We start from the raw sequence: 18,210 nt of genomic DNA, 5'->3' as shown, positions 1-18,210 counted from the left end.
AAAAACTGATCAGAAAATGTAACGAAAATGTAACAGAAGTTGTAGAAATGTAGTGGAGTAGAAAGTAAAATAATTGCTGCAAAATGTAACGAAGTAAAAGTAAAAAGTATGCACTATTTATTGTACTTAAGTAAAGTAAAGATACGTGAAAAATGTACTTAAGTAAAGTAACGAAGTATTTGTACCACTGGTAGTGATGCTCAAATCAATACTGGATCAATGTTGTGTTTGCTTTATTTAGTTGTACTCACTGTTATACGTTTTGCCCTTCTGTTATGCCATATTTACTAGCTTGCTTTTAGATGTATCCATCAAAAGTTTAAGATTGTACCATTTCGACCTCTATCTGAGATTTCTGACCTCCGAATTGCATATCATGACTCTGTCTTTCAGGTAAAGGTCGAGTTATTTCCATCTGAGCTCTGACAGCCTTATGCAGTCGTCTTTGCTGTCATTTAGTACTTTATTTTATGTGCTATTTCAGAGCGAGAGGGTTCACGTCGGGGCTCGGGCCTTGAAACCAGACGTCGAGAATGCATTTAGAGAGCATTTTCAGCTGAGTCACTAAAGATTAAAGAAAGATGGAAGCACTCTGTGTGTGTGTGTGTGACGGTCAGTTTAATTATAGCAACACATTTGATATGAAGAGCTGACACTGATATCGGGTGAGTGTGGAGTGTTGATTATTTTATGTTTGTTCTTATTTAATGCGGATTCGTGTTGAATTATTTCTCAGGATTGCTTCGTTAGACGTCATTTTGATTTTTTTGCAGTCTTCTTATTTCTTTTATAGCTTTAGATCAGAGCTTGAAGAGATAGTAACATTTCTTCATTCTACTGTATGCTCCCCTTTAGCCTTGTTAAATCTTCATGAAGTGGAAATCAACAATAGCGCTTAATCTCCATTTGAAGAGTTCAGATGCAAAAGCCTCTAAGTGCCATTTGAAATTTTCTTCTAGAATGATCATTTTTATCAAGCTTGTATATTTAAGTTCAGTGATTTCACTTAAATGGCAATGATAATTACCTATTAATTGTTAAGTGAAATTACATATACAAGTTTGATAAAAGTCATCATTAAAGAAGAAAATTTCATATGGCATTTAGAGGCTTTTGCATCTGAACTCATTTATTCATTGAATTAAACACTTCACAAATATTTTGCTTTCAATGCATCGCTCATAGTTCACATTTTCTGTAAATTGAAAAATCTGTTGCATTCATAAAGATGAATTATATTCTCTTGTTATATACAGTAGTCTTTTGCATTCAGATTTAATGAAGCATCATATATGATCTAGCTGTAATGTGATAATGCACTAGAGATAATAGCCAGAGTTCAGTTTAGAAACGTTAAAATGATGTATAGGGCTATTGGGTTGTCTAAACAAGGAGTTTTCAATCTTTTAGATGCAAAGGACACCCATCTTAACCCTCTGGGGTTGTTCGTTTCAGAGTCACACTCGGGGTGTTCGGGTCCAAATGGACCCAAAGGGCCATTTGATATTTATTTTTACTTTTTTACTTGTTTTTTATAATATTTTTTCTTTTCTTTTTTGGTGTTTTGAGAAAATGTAAAAAAAAAAAAAGATCTATATATATATATATAATTAGTATTAACACAATAATTATGACAAAATTTCCCCCCATTGAACATAATAGAAAAAATATTTAAAAAATATATATATTTTTTATTTTTTTTAAAGCTGTATTTCATTTTAGATTCAAGCCTAGGCCTCATAAAAGCAATTTTTGAAATGAGATGGATTCCATCTGCTGGACAAACTGAGCATTTTAAAAATGCAAAACACATAATCTGAATTTTTTGGTGTGTTTGTGTATAAAAGTGTGTGTGTGTGTGTGTGTCTGTTTTGCACTCTTGATGTTTTATAGATTCACCCCTTCATTGTTGTGTGCTTTTTTTCAAGATCGTGGCTGATTTGTAGATTGTATGCACAAAAAACTCACATTTTTGCCAATTTCCCATTCATTTTCCATGCGGGGCCATTTGGACCCGAACACCCCAAGTGTGACTATTTTTTTTTATTTTTTTTATTTTTTTAAAACCACTTAGACTTTTTTTGGGGTGTTCAAATACCAACAAAGTCACCAAATTTCAGACTAGTCCGAGGAAGCTGTGATTTAAAAAAAAAAAATTATTTAAATTCTTCAGGTCCATTTGGGCCGAACAACCCCAGAGGGTTAAAATTTAAATGGTAGCTATTTATCATAAAGTCTATAGACCCAATTTATACAGTGAAATAATGTGTAAAATATCATTTGGAACATAATGAGTTTCAATTATTATGCTTTATTATGCTTTTTTCAAGTCACAGTAAGTACTGTAGTGTTTAAAAGCCATTATTTTCACTATTGGCCATTTAAAAACAGCCGATGATTACATCTTGTCAATCAAAAGGAGACTGAAAACATCAGACTGCGGCTTATTCTGTGTGAAGAATATCTCTCTTGTTGAATTCAGGGCTGTCTTGTGAGACTAACATATTAATAATAAAAAAAAAGTCCATCCATCCTGGACTATCTTTATTTATGAAGTACTAACTGGACTGCTAACATGAACACTAGTATGAGACATTTGTTGTGGATTCTGGCAGTCAGGTGACGAATGTGTGGTTAAGATCTTTCCTTTATGCTTCATTTGAAAAAGTCATTATTTATCTGATCATAAATGCAAAAATCGCAGTGATTCATTTCAGTTTGAGTCGGTCTGCCAGTGACCAGTTTGACCTTGCATTGTGTTTGAGCACAAAAATGAGCCGGAGTCTATTCATGCTAGCATGCTAATGGATGCCGATCGCTATCGCGGCTGCTTTCAGAACTCAATTAGCAGCGTGATTGTGTGATAAACTCTCATTAGCATTAAAGCTATATGAGCATGCAGATCATCCGGCAGGAGCGCAGATTTCTAGATACGGGTGTAGCGTCATGCTAAGGGCTAGATCAAGGCAGAGAAATGCATAAATTTGATCATTAATCAGAAAGAACAGTCGTATTCATTTCGTTTCGTGATTGACTTAGAACATTGTGGCATGATGCGGTTTTCAAAAGCTTAATTTTAGCAAAAGTCCATATTCTGTTGCTGTTATTTAGGATTCAGAGTACAGGCAGCATGTATTATTTATATTTTTCCATCGCTCAAATCTGAACGTCAGCACCCTGTGTGTTGAGGATTAGTGTGAATGTGCGAGTCTGTAATGGGTTGACTGTAATGACTTCATCCCGTGTGCGTTTCCCGTCCACACACTCCACCCGCAACCGGGACAAGCTCATAACACCAATTACGGGACATTTACTGAGTGTTTTAAAGCTTTGGAGGAGAGCTGGCTAGAAAACAGCAGACAATGATCTAAACTTCATCAGCTTCACTCATGATTATTAATAATTAATATTATAGTGCAGTAGTGTAGTGCTTTTCTGGTTTGTTTTGAAAGTTTTGCCTTCTTTTATGTATTTGGATACTTTTTTTCAAGGGCAATTTGAATGAAACTCTTACAATATAATCAGTGTTTTCCCCATCTGGGGTTTTTCATCATGAGCGGTTATAACTTTTTGACATTCTACTGCTTATAAGTAGCCTGGCTAACGTCAGACCACATCTCAGTTTCAACTTTTCCCTTGAAAATGTAAAGTAAGGGATTACTCGTCATTTATCTTTAATTTAATTACAGTTACTTCTGATGTAATTGAGGTAAATACTGTGTATATATCAATCCAATCTCACAGCGATTCATATTCATTTCATTAGGTGTCTAAATTGTACGACCGCACTTGTACAAATTCAGATGAATTATTGTAAAATATGTATGAAAAATGTCATGAGATCAGACATAAAACAATAGTGGGTTTAACATCAAAATGTATTGTCTAATGTTAAAATGTTTGTTTTTATAATGTAACCTTCTCCACCTTGGTCAGTTTAAGGATAATTCATGCAATTTTATAGTATCTAAGTGAAAGATTTAAAACAGATTCATGTCTATCCTTGTATTATTCAGCTGGTTGAGATTGATATGGGATTTTGAAAGTAATTAGTAATTACAAGTAATTAAATACTTTTTAGAGAGAGTAATTAGTAAAGTAATCTAATTACACTGTTGAAGAGGTAATTAGTAACTAGTAATTAGTTTTTTAGAGTAACTTACCCATCACTGGCGGTAATGTGTGTTGCAGTAGTGTCATCGTATCTGACTATTAGAGCCCGACCGATAAAGGATTTTGAAGGCCGATACCGATACAAATATTTGTTGGTTTTAAAATCCGATATTCCGATATATCGGCCGATATTATTATTATAATTTTTTTTTTCAGAAACGTGCAACAAAATATTAACAGATTTCCCTAACATATAATATGATAACGCATTTGCACAATGATAGTCCCAAATTTTTTCATGCTTATTTGAGTTAAGAGAACTGATGGGGATGTTCTTTTAATTGTTATTCAAGCACAACGCATTCTCACCCCAAGGCGTCACCTTTGACCATGCTTCAATATTTGACGTTTTAGGCGCCCTTTAGCGTCACTTACATGACGCGATCCTACGGCGTCATCTAACTGCTAAAGGAAAGCGTCTGTTAGAGGACGCGGTTAGGTTTAGGTGTGGGGTGGGGGTAGGGTACACGCGATCCTACGGCGTCATCTAACTGACGCTAAAGGGCGCCTAAAGCGTCAGATATTGAAGCATGTCCAAATGCTTCCCAAGGCGTCAGTTAAGTGACGCCTTGGGGGTGAGAATGGGCTGTCAAGCAATGTATGTCTCGTGACCAACTCACCAAGAACAGACTTCACCAATTCTCACTCGCGGATAACTGGTTCTCTCTGCCCGACTCTGGCTGGATCAGCAGGTTGTAGGATGTGTGGCGCGTTATACACGAGTTTTTCTAACAGGGACAATGTAGAGCGCCCTCTGGTGGACAAACTACACAACTCCAACACTCATGACATGGTTAAAGCGTGATTCGTCCGTTTTTATTTTATTTTTGAAATATTCATTTAGCGGCCATTATAACTGCCGATACCGATATTTTAGAAAATGCCTAATATCGGCCGATAATATCGGCCTGGCTCTGCTGGCTTAAACATGACATATAGCCTATAATACGCTTTCACGCGTTGATCACATATAGAAAATTTGAATGTCACTCAACCAATCAGAGTTTACGGTCTGGTTTGTTTTGATCTGTCGTTCGGCATCATTGATTATTCCTGTACTTCCCATGATGCGTTGTCTTAGTCTTTACTGTGGCCGTCTCCAGGGTTTTTGTAATCACTCTTGTGTGTGTTTATCCTCCGTAATATTCCGGATCCTCTCCAGAGGAGTCCACAGGTGATGAGCGTGAGTTAACCTGCAGGCCGTCAGGGATAGGCGTTCACTAGAGCGCTCGTGTGTCTCTGAGGATGGGACACACTTCGGCTTCGGCAGGTCTTCAGTGGATCATCGTGCAGGCGTGCTCACTGCAGCAGAAAATTGCCTGAGATGAGGGAAGTGAAAACCGGGAATTTAAGAAAGGGAGAATTTGCTCTCCTGGGATGAGGAGCACCAGGTGAAACGCTGATGTTAAACTGAAACACTCTCTCTGTTTAACTGGAACTAAACGTCAGTATTACTGCTCATACCTAATGTTAGTCAATGGAACAAACCCCCTAGACCAAATGATTGAACTTCTGAATGTAACTTGCATTCGCATTTTATTATTTTATTTTATTAATTTTTATGTTTTTTTTTTTTGTTTTTTTTGATGTTTGGTTTATTTGATTTTAAGCTATTATTATAAATGAGTGTATTTAAGTTTTATTTATTTCTTGTTTTTATTTAGTTTTTTATTTTGATGTTTTGTTTTTGTTTTATTTTTATTTTATTAGCTGTTTTAGATTTTTACACACACACACACACACACACATATATAAAAATCGGTTAATTTTTATTTATTTTTATTTATTTATTTTTTAAGTGTGCAATCCCTGAAATCACTCAGAACACCATAGCAACTGCATAGCAACCACTCTATCATTGTGGTGATAATTTTTGCATGGGAAGCTCCATTCACGCTTCCTTTCAGAATATTTTAGGCCACATTTTTGAGTGTGTTCCATATTGGCCCCCATCATGTTTTGTCTGGAATGTTTTCCCTGCGGATATTGAAGCACTGTTAACATGAGTAATCAGTTTACAGATTAATAGCATCGCCGCAAGGTTCTTCAGTTGGGCCTTCTGACAGAAAGCATGACTCAGGGACATTGTAAATGTGATGTAAAACAGCAGAAATGTAAAACGGTGATGTACTGGGAAGAACACATGACTTTCTGTCGTTTTTGTCGTCTAAAAATGCAACATCAGCGCAGGACAAATCTCTGTAAGTGGCAATCATGCATCTCGCTAAAAGCCTCCCACCACTTGATTCTTAATTCTTAATATTCATTTCCTGTTCAGACAAGACTATCTCATCTTTCCGACTGCACGCTAGAATCATCATCTTCTCCGTCTTCCTTGTTCTCCCATCAGTCTTGCTCCGTCTAGCCATGTTTAAAGGGTTAGTTCACCCAAAAATGAAAATTCTGTCAGTATTTACTCACCCTCATGTTGTTCCAACCCCGTAAGACCTTCGTTCATCTTCGGAACACAAATTAAGATATTTAAGATATTAAGATCGCTCCTGCATACAGTCCATAGGCTTCTTGAGGGACTGGCTCTTGCTGTCCTCGAAAAGTCATTAAAGACATCGTTAAAATAGTCCAAGTGACTACAGGGGCTCAATCTTAAGTTTATCAAACGACGAGAACACTTTTGTGCGCAAAAAAACAACAAAAATAACGACTTTATTTCAACTATTCGTTTATTTCTCCCTCTGCGCGAGTCAGGTTTCTAGTTTAATAGCGTAAGCTTCTGTTATTGTACGTCACACGCATCACACACACATGACCAGCGTCGGCCAATAGTGAGCCTACGTGTGACGTAGCTCTACGCAATCACACTACGTTAACTGACTTACAGGCTCATGGAGAAGGAAGTGAATAGTTGAAATAAAGTCGTTATTTTTGTTGTTTTTTTGTGCACAAAAGTTTTCTCGTCGTTTGATAAAGTTAAGATTGAGCCCCTGTAGTCACTTGGACTATTTTAACGATGTCTTTAATGACTTTTCAAGGACAGCAAGAGCCAGTCCCTCAAGAAGCCTATGGACTGTATGCAGGAGCGATCTTAATATCTTAAATATCTTAATTTGTGTTTCGAAGATGAACGAAGGTCTTACGGGGTTGGAACAGCATAAGGGTGAGTAAATACTGACAGAATTTTCATTTTTGGGTGAACTAACCCTTTAATGATACACACCGTAGCTCAGGTCCATTTGGAGAAGACATTAGTAGGCGGAGCCAACCCAAGGTTAGCCATTGTCTGCTAAATTACTGGAAGGATGATGTGTTCTTCAGCCTGGCATGGGGTTGCACACAGTATACCGGTACCACAGTAGTATCGCGGTACTTTTTATTTTAAAGAAGTTTATTTCAACACTTATACAGTGGTGTGAATAAGTTTTGACACCCATGCTAAAGTTGCCTAAAAAGAGGAATAAAAAATCATCTTTTGGATGTTGATCTTAATGCCTTAATTAGAAAAATGAGGAAAACTCAAACCTTTAAGAACACAAATTTTCTTTGTGAATGAATAATGTGTCATAAATAAATAAATATTTTTCCTTAAAATACAGGGTGCATAAGTCATTGCCCCCCTATGTTAAATTCCCATAGAGTCAGGCAGATTTTTATTTTTAAAAGCCAGTTATTTCATGGATCCAGGATAATATGCATCCTGATAAAGTTCCCTTGGCCTTTGGGATTAAAATATCCCCACATCATCACACACACCATTCACCATGCCAGTAACCAGGGTACTTTCCATAAGATCATCTTTCAATGCAAATCAAACCAGCTATTAGGCTAACTGAAGTAAAACCATGCCATGATAGTTCCACCAATCAACTATCGGTACCGATATATCGGCAAAACCGATGAATCGGTTGACCTCTAATATTGTTTATTAATATGGCCTGAGCAAGAGTGCTGTTTTTTCCGAATTGCAAGTGTGATTGATTTTATACATCAGTTGGACGCAACATTGTCAATACTGTTTTCGCACCATTTTGCAAATTTAAAAATGAAGAGTTCAGATGCAAAAGCCTCTAAGTGCCATTTGAAATGTTCTTCTAGAATGATCATTTTTATCAAGCTTGTATATTTAAGTTCAGTGATTTCACTTAAATGGCAATGATAATTACCTATTAATTGTTATTTAAGTGAAATCACTGAACTTAAATATACAAGTTTGATAAAAATCATCATTAAAGAAGAAAATTTCAAATGGCATTTAGAGGCTTTTGCATCTGAACTCTTCATATGTATTCTAAACAAAGCAGAACTGTTGGACTAAGTGTAAGAAAAAATAAAGGAAGACTCATTTCTAGTCACCTTTGACTTAGTGTGATGTGGCACTATTCTCTGTAGAACTGTGTGTGGGGAAAAGTGCTACACAAATACATTTGAATGGAATTGAATTGATGTATGAATCTGTACTAAAGCAGAATACTTTATTATTTCTCCTATTGTGTACTACTGTATCTATTAAAGCCAATTTGTAACCATTTACACTAAATATTACTCAAGTGCACATTGCTTATTTAATTTTAATTTCCTGCAACGTATTAACTTGTGAAGCAGTCTTAAGATTTGATTGTTCGTACCTCTGTTGGGAAGGAAATGTAGACATGTTTTAAACGTTAATCAGATCCCACCGAGTTGGAGATTTCTTCAATTAGAGCTAAACGAATGGGCGACGTTTCAGCTTCCGCGTGTGCACAGATTTCCATTTTGGACTGAAGCTGTGAGAAATCATGTGCATAAATATGCAGTGCTGATTAATTCACGAGATGAGGGCCGTATCCTATAACAGATCTGAGATTTCAAATCATAACGGCACATACGGAAGCCCACGGCGGCCAGGCGTAATCATCTTCTGTATCTGTATCTTTCTCAGAAAAAATCATAATGTATTATAACTATATATTATATACAATATATTTCAATATATTAATTTTAATTGTGGGTGTGTATACAGCGAGTTTTCTGGGAAGATCTAGTAAATGGATGTGTTTGTTTGTTTTTCAATCCTCTAATGCAGCAAAATTGGTATGATTTTCATGGATCATCAGTCCAGTCATTAGAACGAACGACTGCATCTGACTACAACACAAACACACGTGCGCTGTCACTGAATCTGCATTAGCAGCATGAGCGACGTGTGTTAAAGCGTGTTTGCCCTGCCGTGGCCGGGCGTACAGAGAGATAAGCTTTAATTGTGAGGGGATGTCGGGCTCTTGGTGAAAATGAGGCGGACGCTCACTTGAAATGTCTTGTCTTTGCTCCGTTTGCATCCCAGATAGATTTCCGGAGATCAGAGCACGATTGCTGTTTGCATTTGGCTCACAAGACTGCGTCTCCATGCATCGATTACCCACGTCGGTGGTATTAAAGGGTAGAGCGCGCGAGGGATGTAGGAATCATTGGGATGTGGGATTCGTTTGACCTCACGGCCTTATATTGAGCAGCTGCGGCATTAGAGGAATCGTCTGTAACCGTCTTACACAGCTGTTTGCTCTGCTGATGCTCTTATAGAGGAGAAAACTCATTAAGGGTTGTCTAATGTGGATGGCTGTGTTTGAGACAAACACAATGTGCTGGTGGTGTTTTTCTTGCATTGTTGATTTGGTAGTAAAGCTGTCACTAAGGCGGCACCGTTTCAAAAGGTACAATTTCCTTTTAGGTACTAATATGCAGCCTTTAGGGATAAAAGTGTATCGTTTGATAAGGTACTGCACCAGTGATAGTTTTTGTAATGTTTTTTTTCTGAGAGCGTAGTCAAAAGGAATGAATGAAACTCAAAATTTGACTTGATGAGCCACATTTGAGGGCCCTTTCACTCCTACCTTGTTTGGTTTGGACTTTCTGACTTTTCAGTTTGGTCCGAATCAAAATGTAATGTAGATGTGATTTAGGATAGCATAGCCTGATGTTCTGTAAGGTCATAGATGCAGTAAATCTTTAGTGTTCAGTAGACTAGAAAACACATCTACTGTTCATCTGTAGCAGTCTGTCCTGATCCTGCAGCTTACGGCTCAAATCAAATCTCCTCTCTGCCCGTGTCCTACAGGACGTCTCCGGCTCTGTGTTCGCTTGCTTAACCTCTTAACTGTCACCCCCCCTTTTTTGAATAGACATGAAAATGCACATTTCGAACTTAAATGGTTGTAATTCAAGAATGCTTTGGAATATAGACATATGATTGGTCTTGTTTTAAAGAAGACATTTGGCAGATTTTTGTAGAAGTGAAATAAATTAAAAAAGTGAAACAGAAAAAAAGTTATAGAAGTTTGAGTTTATGGAAATGTACAATGTAAAAATATTAATTATTCATATTTTACATAAAATATATATTTTCAAAACCTGGGCTACTCTAAAACGGCAGAAAGATCAAAGCCAAAAATCTGAACAAGTTGTGTTTCAAATTTTAGGTTGATATCTCAAAAAATGAGCTTTCAGTAAGATTTTGTTTGAGCGCAGTACCAAACTTTTTCACTAGGGCACAACCAGACTCCATTACTGCCCATATAAGGGCGCCTGCATTTCCATTCGTGTTTTGAGTGATATGAACCATTATTTTCACAATTTTCATACAATTTCTGAAGTAGAGATCCTATTCAGAAGTAGTATGGGAAGTTTGGCAGATTTTGAAATGAATTGAACCTCTAAGAAACACATACAAAGAACACGCATGTACGTCATAGCTAGCTGCCACGTCACAAATGGTGAATTTATTATTTTTTTCTTGATATTTCAAAATTTTCAGACGTTTTTTCCAAAATAATTGAATGGATTCTATCTTTTGAACTTTTGGCATGAAAACAAACTGAGGTTTCTACCATTTTTTCATGTTTTTTTCATGTTTACTGCTATTTTAAAATAAAGGTCTGAACACGCCTTATGAGTATGAAAATATTCTTGTTGCATATTGATAAATTATGGCTTCTCTGTAATATATTTTGAAATATCACCAAATATGGAAACTAGAGATTGTAAGCTTTCAAATGATATATAGTTTGCCAATATTACTAAAGGTATTTACTAAGATATTATTGTTTTAAAAATATAGTGGCAAATGTCCCACCTGTGGGACGGTGACAGTAAGTGTTTGTCCTAGTGAGCAGAAGTGCATTTTCATTTAGGTAAAATAACAACTGTCAAATGCGGATTTTTTTTGTTTGTTTAGTTTAGTTTGGATGCATTCAATTAATCAAACAATTTTAATTTCATAATCAAATTTAGCACGGTTTCCACAAAAATATTAACCCTCAGAGGTCAACAAACGCGCCACCGCATTTTACTGTGTTTTTTTTTGTTTTGTTTTTTTGTTTTTTTTTTGTTTTTTCACATAGCTGCAGCATAGACTTAATCAATACATGATTATAAACTATAGAGGGTCTTCTTTTTGTGTGTGTGTGTTTTGTGGCCTTATTTCAGACTACTTTAATTTTTAGTTTTTTCAATAACCACGCATAAACAATATTCTCTACATGCACATACATGTTGCTCTCATATTATGGTAGCCGTGTTTGTGCTAAAGAGCCGTTAATGTGTTTATAAGCAACTGAAAAAAGCACAAATGTCGGTTAACTTGGGATGTTTATTGTCACTCAGTCCTACAACATTACACTTACTTATGGTTGGCTTCCTTCTGGTTGTTTCTGCATATTAAACTGAAACGGAAATGATATTTAAAAAATACACAGTTCACTATAGGAAAACTATAGGAAGATATTGTTAACTGGTGATTTGTTATATAATGGCAGGCACCACACTGAGCAATCTATCATTCTGAGCTAAAATATGTTTTTGACTGAATAGTTCAATCAATGAAACTGTGTAGGTTATGAGCTAGTGCTGCATTTCTATCTCATAATGCCGCTTTTCTCCACTGCCTCATTTTCATGTGTGTCAGATTAAATATGCCATCCACTGTGACCAAAGTTTTAGTCTGTCGTCAGTCTGTCTGTCCATCTGTTGATTTAGTAAAGCTCACTTGCATTATTAATGTCTCCAGTCACATTAAGCAGCAATTTTTCAGCAGCTGATTATAAGCAGATTGTATCTGTTGGCCCTGATGAGAAACGCTCCATCTCTCCATTACAATGACGGAGTCAGAGCTCAGAGCAGCCGTCCTGCAGATCTGTGCCGTGACGCTCAGTGGCGTCGAGCTCACACTGTTTATCTTAGTCAATCAGAAATTCATTCGGCTCGTATTGCGCCGCCCCGCTCGAGATTAGAGGATGATTAATAAGGGTTCTGATGCGTTTACACAGCCAGAGCCTTTTAAGATGACTTACAATTCAGTCGCTGATATCCAGTCGTGCTAATGAGATGTCAAACATCTGACAGACGCTCACACATGAGGGGTCAGACGTTAACATCGCTGCTTGGTCTTTCATGTTGGAAATTAATAACGAGAAACTTGTCAGATCTAGTTCAGCTGGTGACTTTTGACACTTGATGTTGAAGCATTGGCTGATATTTCTTTGCTGCTGTCACATGACCGTTTGATAATATATATATATGTATACATACACTCACCTAAAGGATTATTAGGAACACCATAATAATACTTAGTTTGACCACCTTTCGCCTTCAGAACTGCCTTAATTCTACGTGGCATTGATTCAACAAGGTGCTGAAAGCATTCTTTAGAAATGTTGGCCCATATTGATAGGATAGCATCTTGCAGTTGATGGAGATTTGTGGGATGCACATCCAGGGCACGAAGCTCCCGTTCCACCACATCCCAAAGATGCTCTATTGGGTTGAAATTTGGTGACTGTGGCGGCCATTTTAGTACAGTCAACTCATTGACATGTTCAAGAAACCAGTTTGAAATGATTCCAGCTTTGTGACATGCTGGAAGTAGCCATCAGAGGATGGGGACATGGTGGCCATAAAGGGATGGACGTGGTCAGAAACAATGCTCAGGTTGGCCGTGGCATTTTAAACGATGCCCAATTGGCACTAAGGGGCCTAAAGTGTGCCAAGAAAACATCCCTCACACCATTACACCACCACCACCAGCCTGCACAGTGGGAACAAGGCATGATGGATCCATGTTCTCATTCTGTTTACGCCAAATTCTCTGAATTACCATCTGAATGTCTCAACAGAAATCGAGACTCATCAGACCAGGCAACATTTTTTCAGTCTTCAACTGTCCAATTTTGGTGAGCTCTTGCAAATTGTCGCCTCTTTCTCCTATTTGTAGTGGAGATGAGTGGTACCCGGTGGGGTCTTCTGCTGTTGTAGCCCATCCGCCTCAAGGTTGTGTGTGTTGTGGCTTCACAAATGCTTTGCTGAATACCTCGGTTGTAACGAGTGGTTATTTCAGTCAAAGTCGCTCTTCTATCAGCTTGAATCAGTCGGCCCATTCTCCTCTGACCTCGAGCATCAACAAGGCATTTTGGCCCACAGGACTGCCGCATACTGCATGTTTTGCCCTTTTCACAGCATTCTTTGTAATGGTTGTGTGTGAAAATCCCAGTAACTGAGCAGATTGGGAAATACTCGGTATATATGTATATAACTAAACTCATCTTCCTTTTCAGCTGCCATCATCTAATATTAATTGTCTTTGATTTTAATAAAAATTATTTGTATTTTATTTATGTTGTAGGAAATTGCTGTATATATTGTATTTTTATTCAATGGTTTAATTTCTTGACGTATGATCCTGGTCTTTTGCATGTTATTTAAAAGTTGTGTATGTATTTATACTATTCATGTCGTGTGTCTTGAGACTGCTACACTCTGTTAGGCATTAGTAATTAAATTGTCTACATTGCGAAATGTAGAGAGCGGTGAGGATTTACTGAACTACTCACAATATGTCACATTACAGACGTGAAATGTTCTCTTTGACGTCCGCTGCTTTGAGTCTGTTCATCTTGATTTGATTGCAAAGTGATTTTGCAGTGTGATTTGACTCTGCCTGTTCTGGTCTTCCAACACATTTCCATTTTCTCCTTTTCATTCTTTCTTTTCATTTTTTTTTTTTTCGTCTTCAGCAGTGACACAGCTAGAGAAGTAGATAAAGATTTCTTGTTCTCTCTCATAGTTCATTAGTGACGGCCTTTATTGAACAAAGCGTCTTTAAGTCTCTCTAATATCCTCCTAATGTCGTCTCAGTGTGGCGGAGTTAAAGACCTGTGATTAAGTTTATCATCTGAAGTTTATGTGCTTCCTCGCCTGAAGCTGAATGCTGTTGTAGTTCTGCGTCTCGATGTGCGAGGGATCGCATCAGGAATGACATTATTCTGAGTTTAACTAGCTGTTTTAATGCTTCATATTCTACAGGCTGTTGTTAAGAACAAACACGCTCATTTAAATATGATGATAAATTAAAATGAGTCAATAGATCATAACCATGGTCCATAGATCAGTGGCTGACATGGTTTTCTCATTTCAGAGTCTTCCTGCGAGCCATCAATCAGTACGCCGCCGTTCTCAGCAAGAAGTTCCTCGATCAAACCAACTTTGAGCTGCAGGTGAGACTTAAAGTTCAACAAATCTGTTTGACTGTATTGCTTGACTGTGTTCACTGTCATTGTATGCCAAATCTCCTTTTGTGTTCATTGCCGGAAAGAACTAGAAACATACATTTATAATGCATTTTAGACTTGTATAGTGCTACCAAAAACACTGATAATAACATAAAGGCCTGGTTTAGGACATTTAGGTAGCTTTTATAAACGTGCCTTAGGAGGAAAAAAAAAACATTACTGGTGTGTGTCCTGAGACAAAACAATGGCACTGACATATTTGAAGACTTTCTCTTAAAACAGCTCAAACATATTATTATTGGACTAGTCTTAAAGGAGTAGTTCACTTTTAAAAAAAACTTTTGCTGATAATTTACTCACCCCCATGTCATCCAAGATGTCCATGTCTTTCTTTCTTCAGTTGAAGAGAAATTAAGGTTTTTGATGAAAACATTCCTGGATTTTTCTCCATATAATGGACTTCAATGGGAACCAAACGGTTCAAGGTCCAAATGAGAGTTTCAGTGCAAACTGCAAACTGTTCAAAGGGCTTTAAACAACACCAGACGATGAATAAGGGTCTTATCAAGCGAAACGATCGCTCATTTAAAAAAATAAATAAAAAAGTTTAAGTTTTATAAGCACAAATGCTCGCCTTGCTCTGTTCTGTGATGCGCGTTCGTGACTCTCCTGTTCGAACTCGTTCATCAAAATGAACGAATCTTTTTTCAAATCATTTGTTTCCTACAATGAACAAAATGACTCGAAAAAAGATTTGTTAATTTTGATAAACGAGTATTTATTTTTGAAATGAGCGATCGTTTCGCTAGAAAAGACCCTTATTCATCGTCTGGTGTCGTTTAAAGCTCTTTGAAGCTGCACTGAAACTCTCGTTTGGACCTTGAACGGTTTGGTTCCCATTGAAGTCCATTATATGGAGAAAAATCCTGGAATGTTTTCATCAAAAACCTTAATTTCTTTTCAACTGAAGAAAGAAAGACATCTTGGATGACATGGGGGTGAGTAAAAAGTGAACTACTCCTTTAAGCTTTGTCTGTGAAACCGGAGGATGGTCTTGTTTATGAAAAGCACACCTTTTAATCGTGACTATCTGCCCGCTTGTGTCAGAGGAAGTTCCAGCAGGGATCATTAAATTTCTTTCTACCAGAATAACTCATGACAGGCTAATGGCCTGCAATTTCCAAGCATCTGATTTGAATATTTTTCAGCCGCTCTTCTCTGATCATTGTGTTCGTGTTGCTTTTCGCTGGTTGTTTGCTCATGGTTATTCTTAATCTCAGTCCTCATTTTACCCGTGAAACCATCTGGCGATGCGCACTTTGGCTTTCAGAAGCCAATGAATTATTTTAGAAATGATTGTGTGAGTGGCATCAGCTCTTCTGCTTAATTAGCTGTGTGCACTGTGACTATTGCTCATACTTCAGATCCTTCACAAGAACTATTAATCTAGTTTGTGCCACATTTGTGCTACAGACATGAATGATCATCTCATTTGTAGATGTCTAATTGAAAGGATTTTCTAATTCTATTCTAATATGTAATGATATGCTATATTAAAGGCTCCTAAGTTGGTTCTGTAGGTCTCCTTCAACAGGTTCACATGCATCCAAGGTAAGAAATAACCAAGGTAATATAATATACATAGCAGCATTACCTTTTTCTTACGGCGTTTAAACAGTCTTCCTAAACCCCCTCCTTTTTGAGTGCTTCCTCTTCTCTGATTGGTCAGATGGTCTTGTCTGTTGTGATTAGTCGACCACTTACAGCACTTGTTGGAAATGAAACACCCTTAAAGGAGTAGTTCACTTTTAAAAAAATAATTGCTGATAATTTACTCACCCCCATGTCATCCAAGATGTCCATGTCTTTCTTGAGTGGAAACGAAATTAAGGTTTTTGATGAAAACATTCCAGGATTTTTCTCCATATAATGGACTTCAATGGGAACCAAGCGGTTCAAGGTCCAAAAGAGAGTTTCAGTGCAAACTACAAACTGTTCAAAGTGCTTTAAACGATTCCAGACGATGAATAAGGGTCTTATCAAGCGAAACGATCGCTTATTTAATTTTTTATTTTTTTACAAAGTTTAAGTTTTATAAGCACAAATGCTCGCCTTGCTCTGTTCTGTGATGCGAGTTCGTGACTCTCCTGTTCAAACTTATTCATCAAAATGAACAAATCTTTTTTCGAGCCGTTTGGTTCAGTCAATGAACAAAATGAACAAATTGACTCGGAAAAATATTTCTTTATTTTGATGAACGAGTTCACACAGGAGAGATTTAAATGACCGATTGTTTCGCTTGCTAAGACCCTTATTCATCATCTAGGATCGTTTAAAGCCCTTTGAACAGTTTGCAGTTTGTACTGAAACTGTCTTTTGGACCTTGAACCGTTTGGACCCCATTGAAGTCCATTATATGGGGAAAAATCCTGGAATGTTTTCATCAAAAACCTTAATTTCTTTTTGACTGAAGAAAGAAAGACATGGACATCTTGGATGACACTGGGGTGAGTAAATTATCAGTAAATGTTTTTTTTTTGTGAAGTGAACTACTCCTTTAACCATATGTGAATTTCAGCTCTTCCTCTGCACTTGATACACAGTTAATTTTACCAGAAAACAACACAAACCAAACTCTTCCGGTCTCAGATAAACTACAGTGTTTGAGGGCGGGGCAAAGCAGACGCTGTTCACCGATAGCCAATCAAGACCACAGGCTGGCATTATGCAAATTTGTTACAAACATACACAGGCTCAGCCGGAAGTGAGACTGGAATTACTGACCACTCGTTTCAGGCGGTTCAGAATCACTTAGATATATAACAAAAATAGATAAATTACACACTATATGAAAGGTGAAATCTGGAAAAAAGGGCCACTTTTCACACCAAGAACAATATCTACGTATATAAACATCCACTCTACAGCATGATAAGGTTGTTTATTATAATTTTGTGCCACTGTTGTGTCGTGTACCACTTTAAATGCTTGAATCTCGTTTAAAGGCAGATAAATCATCATTTTTATCGTTCATTAGCTGTTTCTCCGTCTCGTTATCATTAGTTGTATAGTGATTACTTCCCTATTATCTTAGAATTAGGATGATTATTGAAACGTAGATATCATTATAGTTATCTTCTCTGGTGTGAACGGCCCTTTAGTCTGTAATTATTTCAATTAGGATCTGAAGTTAAATAATATCTTTCCTTTGCTTTGCTTTTTTTCCCCTCTCAGTTGTGGAATAACTACTTCCACCTCGCTGTGGCGTTCCTTACCCAGGAGTCTTTGCAGCTTGAGAACTTTTCAAGTGATAAACGGGCCAAGATCTTCCACAAGTAAGCATTAATATCCCTGGCACCTACCCACAATGCACTGCTACAACATTGTATAACATTAACCTCTCAAGAGGGAGAACTACAGATGAAAAAGTATATTTATGATGCTTGAATATATAAAAGGCCTCCGTTTGTCAGAAATGATGTATTTGGAGTGTGCGGATGAGCCGTGTTGTCATGTTGCGTTTGCGTTTATTCATTTAACAGACGCT

The 18,210-nt window shown here is 37.1% G+C and overlaps 1 protein-coding gene across 2 annotated transcripts in view; it reads left to right on the top strand.

The window, feature by feature from the left end:
• The window catches only part of dock1 (dedicator of cytokinesis 1), a 269,281-nt gene that overhangs the window by 190,114 nt on the left and 60,957 nt on the right, over positions 1-18,210 (top strand). For both annotated transcript variants that reach the window (XM_089122368.1, XM_039651460.2), the window contains exons 30-31: positions 14,570-14,648; positions 17,898-17,998. In XM_089122368.1, coding sequence (XP_088978494.1) covers positions 14,570-14,648; positions 17,898-17,998 — 180 coding nt within the window. The remainder of the gene's footprint in view (positions 1-14,569; positions 14,649-17,897; positions 17,999-18,210) is intronic.

Source organism: Pimephales promelas, chromosome 17 (genome assembly GCF_988280905.1).
Source record: "Pimephales promelas chromosome 17, fPimPro1.hap1.1, whole genome shotgun sequence".
Lineage (NCBI taxonomy): Eukaryota > Metazoa > Chordata > Actinopteri > Cypriniformes > Leuciscidae > Pimephales > Pimephales promelas.
The sequence above is the reverse complement of the archived record's forward strand: the minus strand, read 5'-3'. Positions and strand labels throughout refer to the sequence as shown.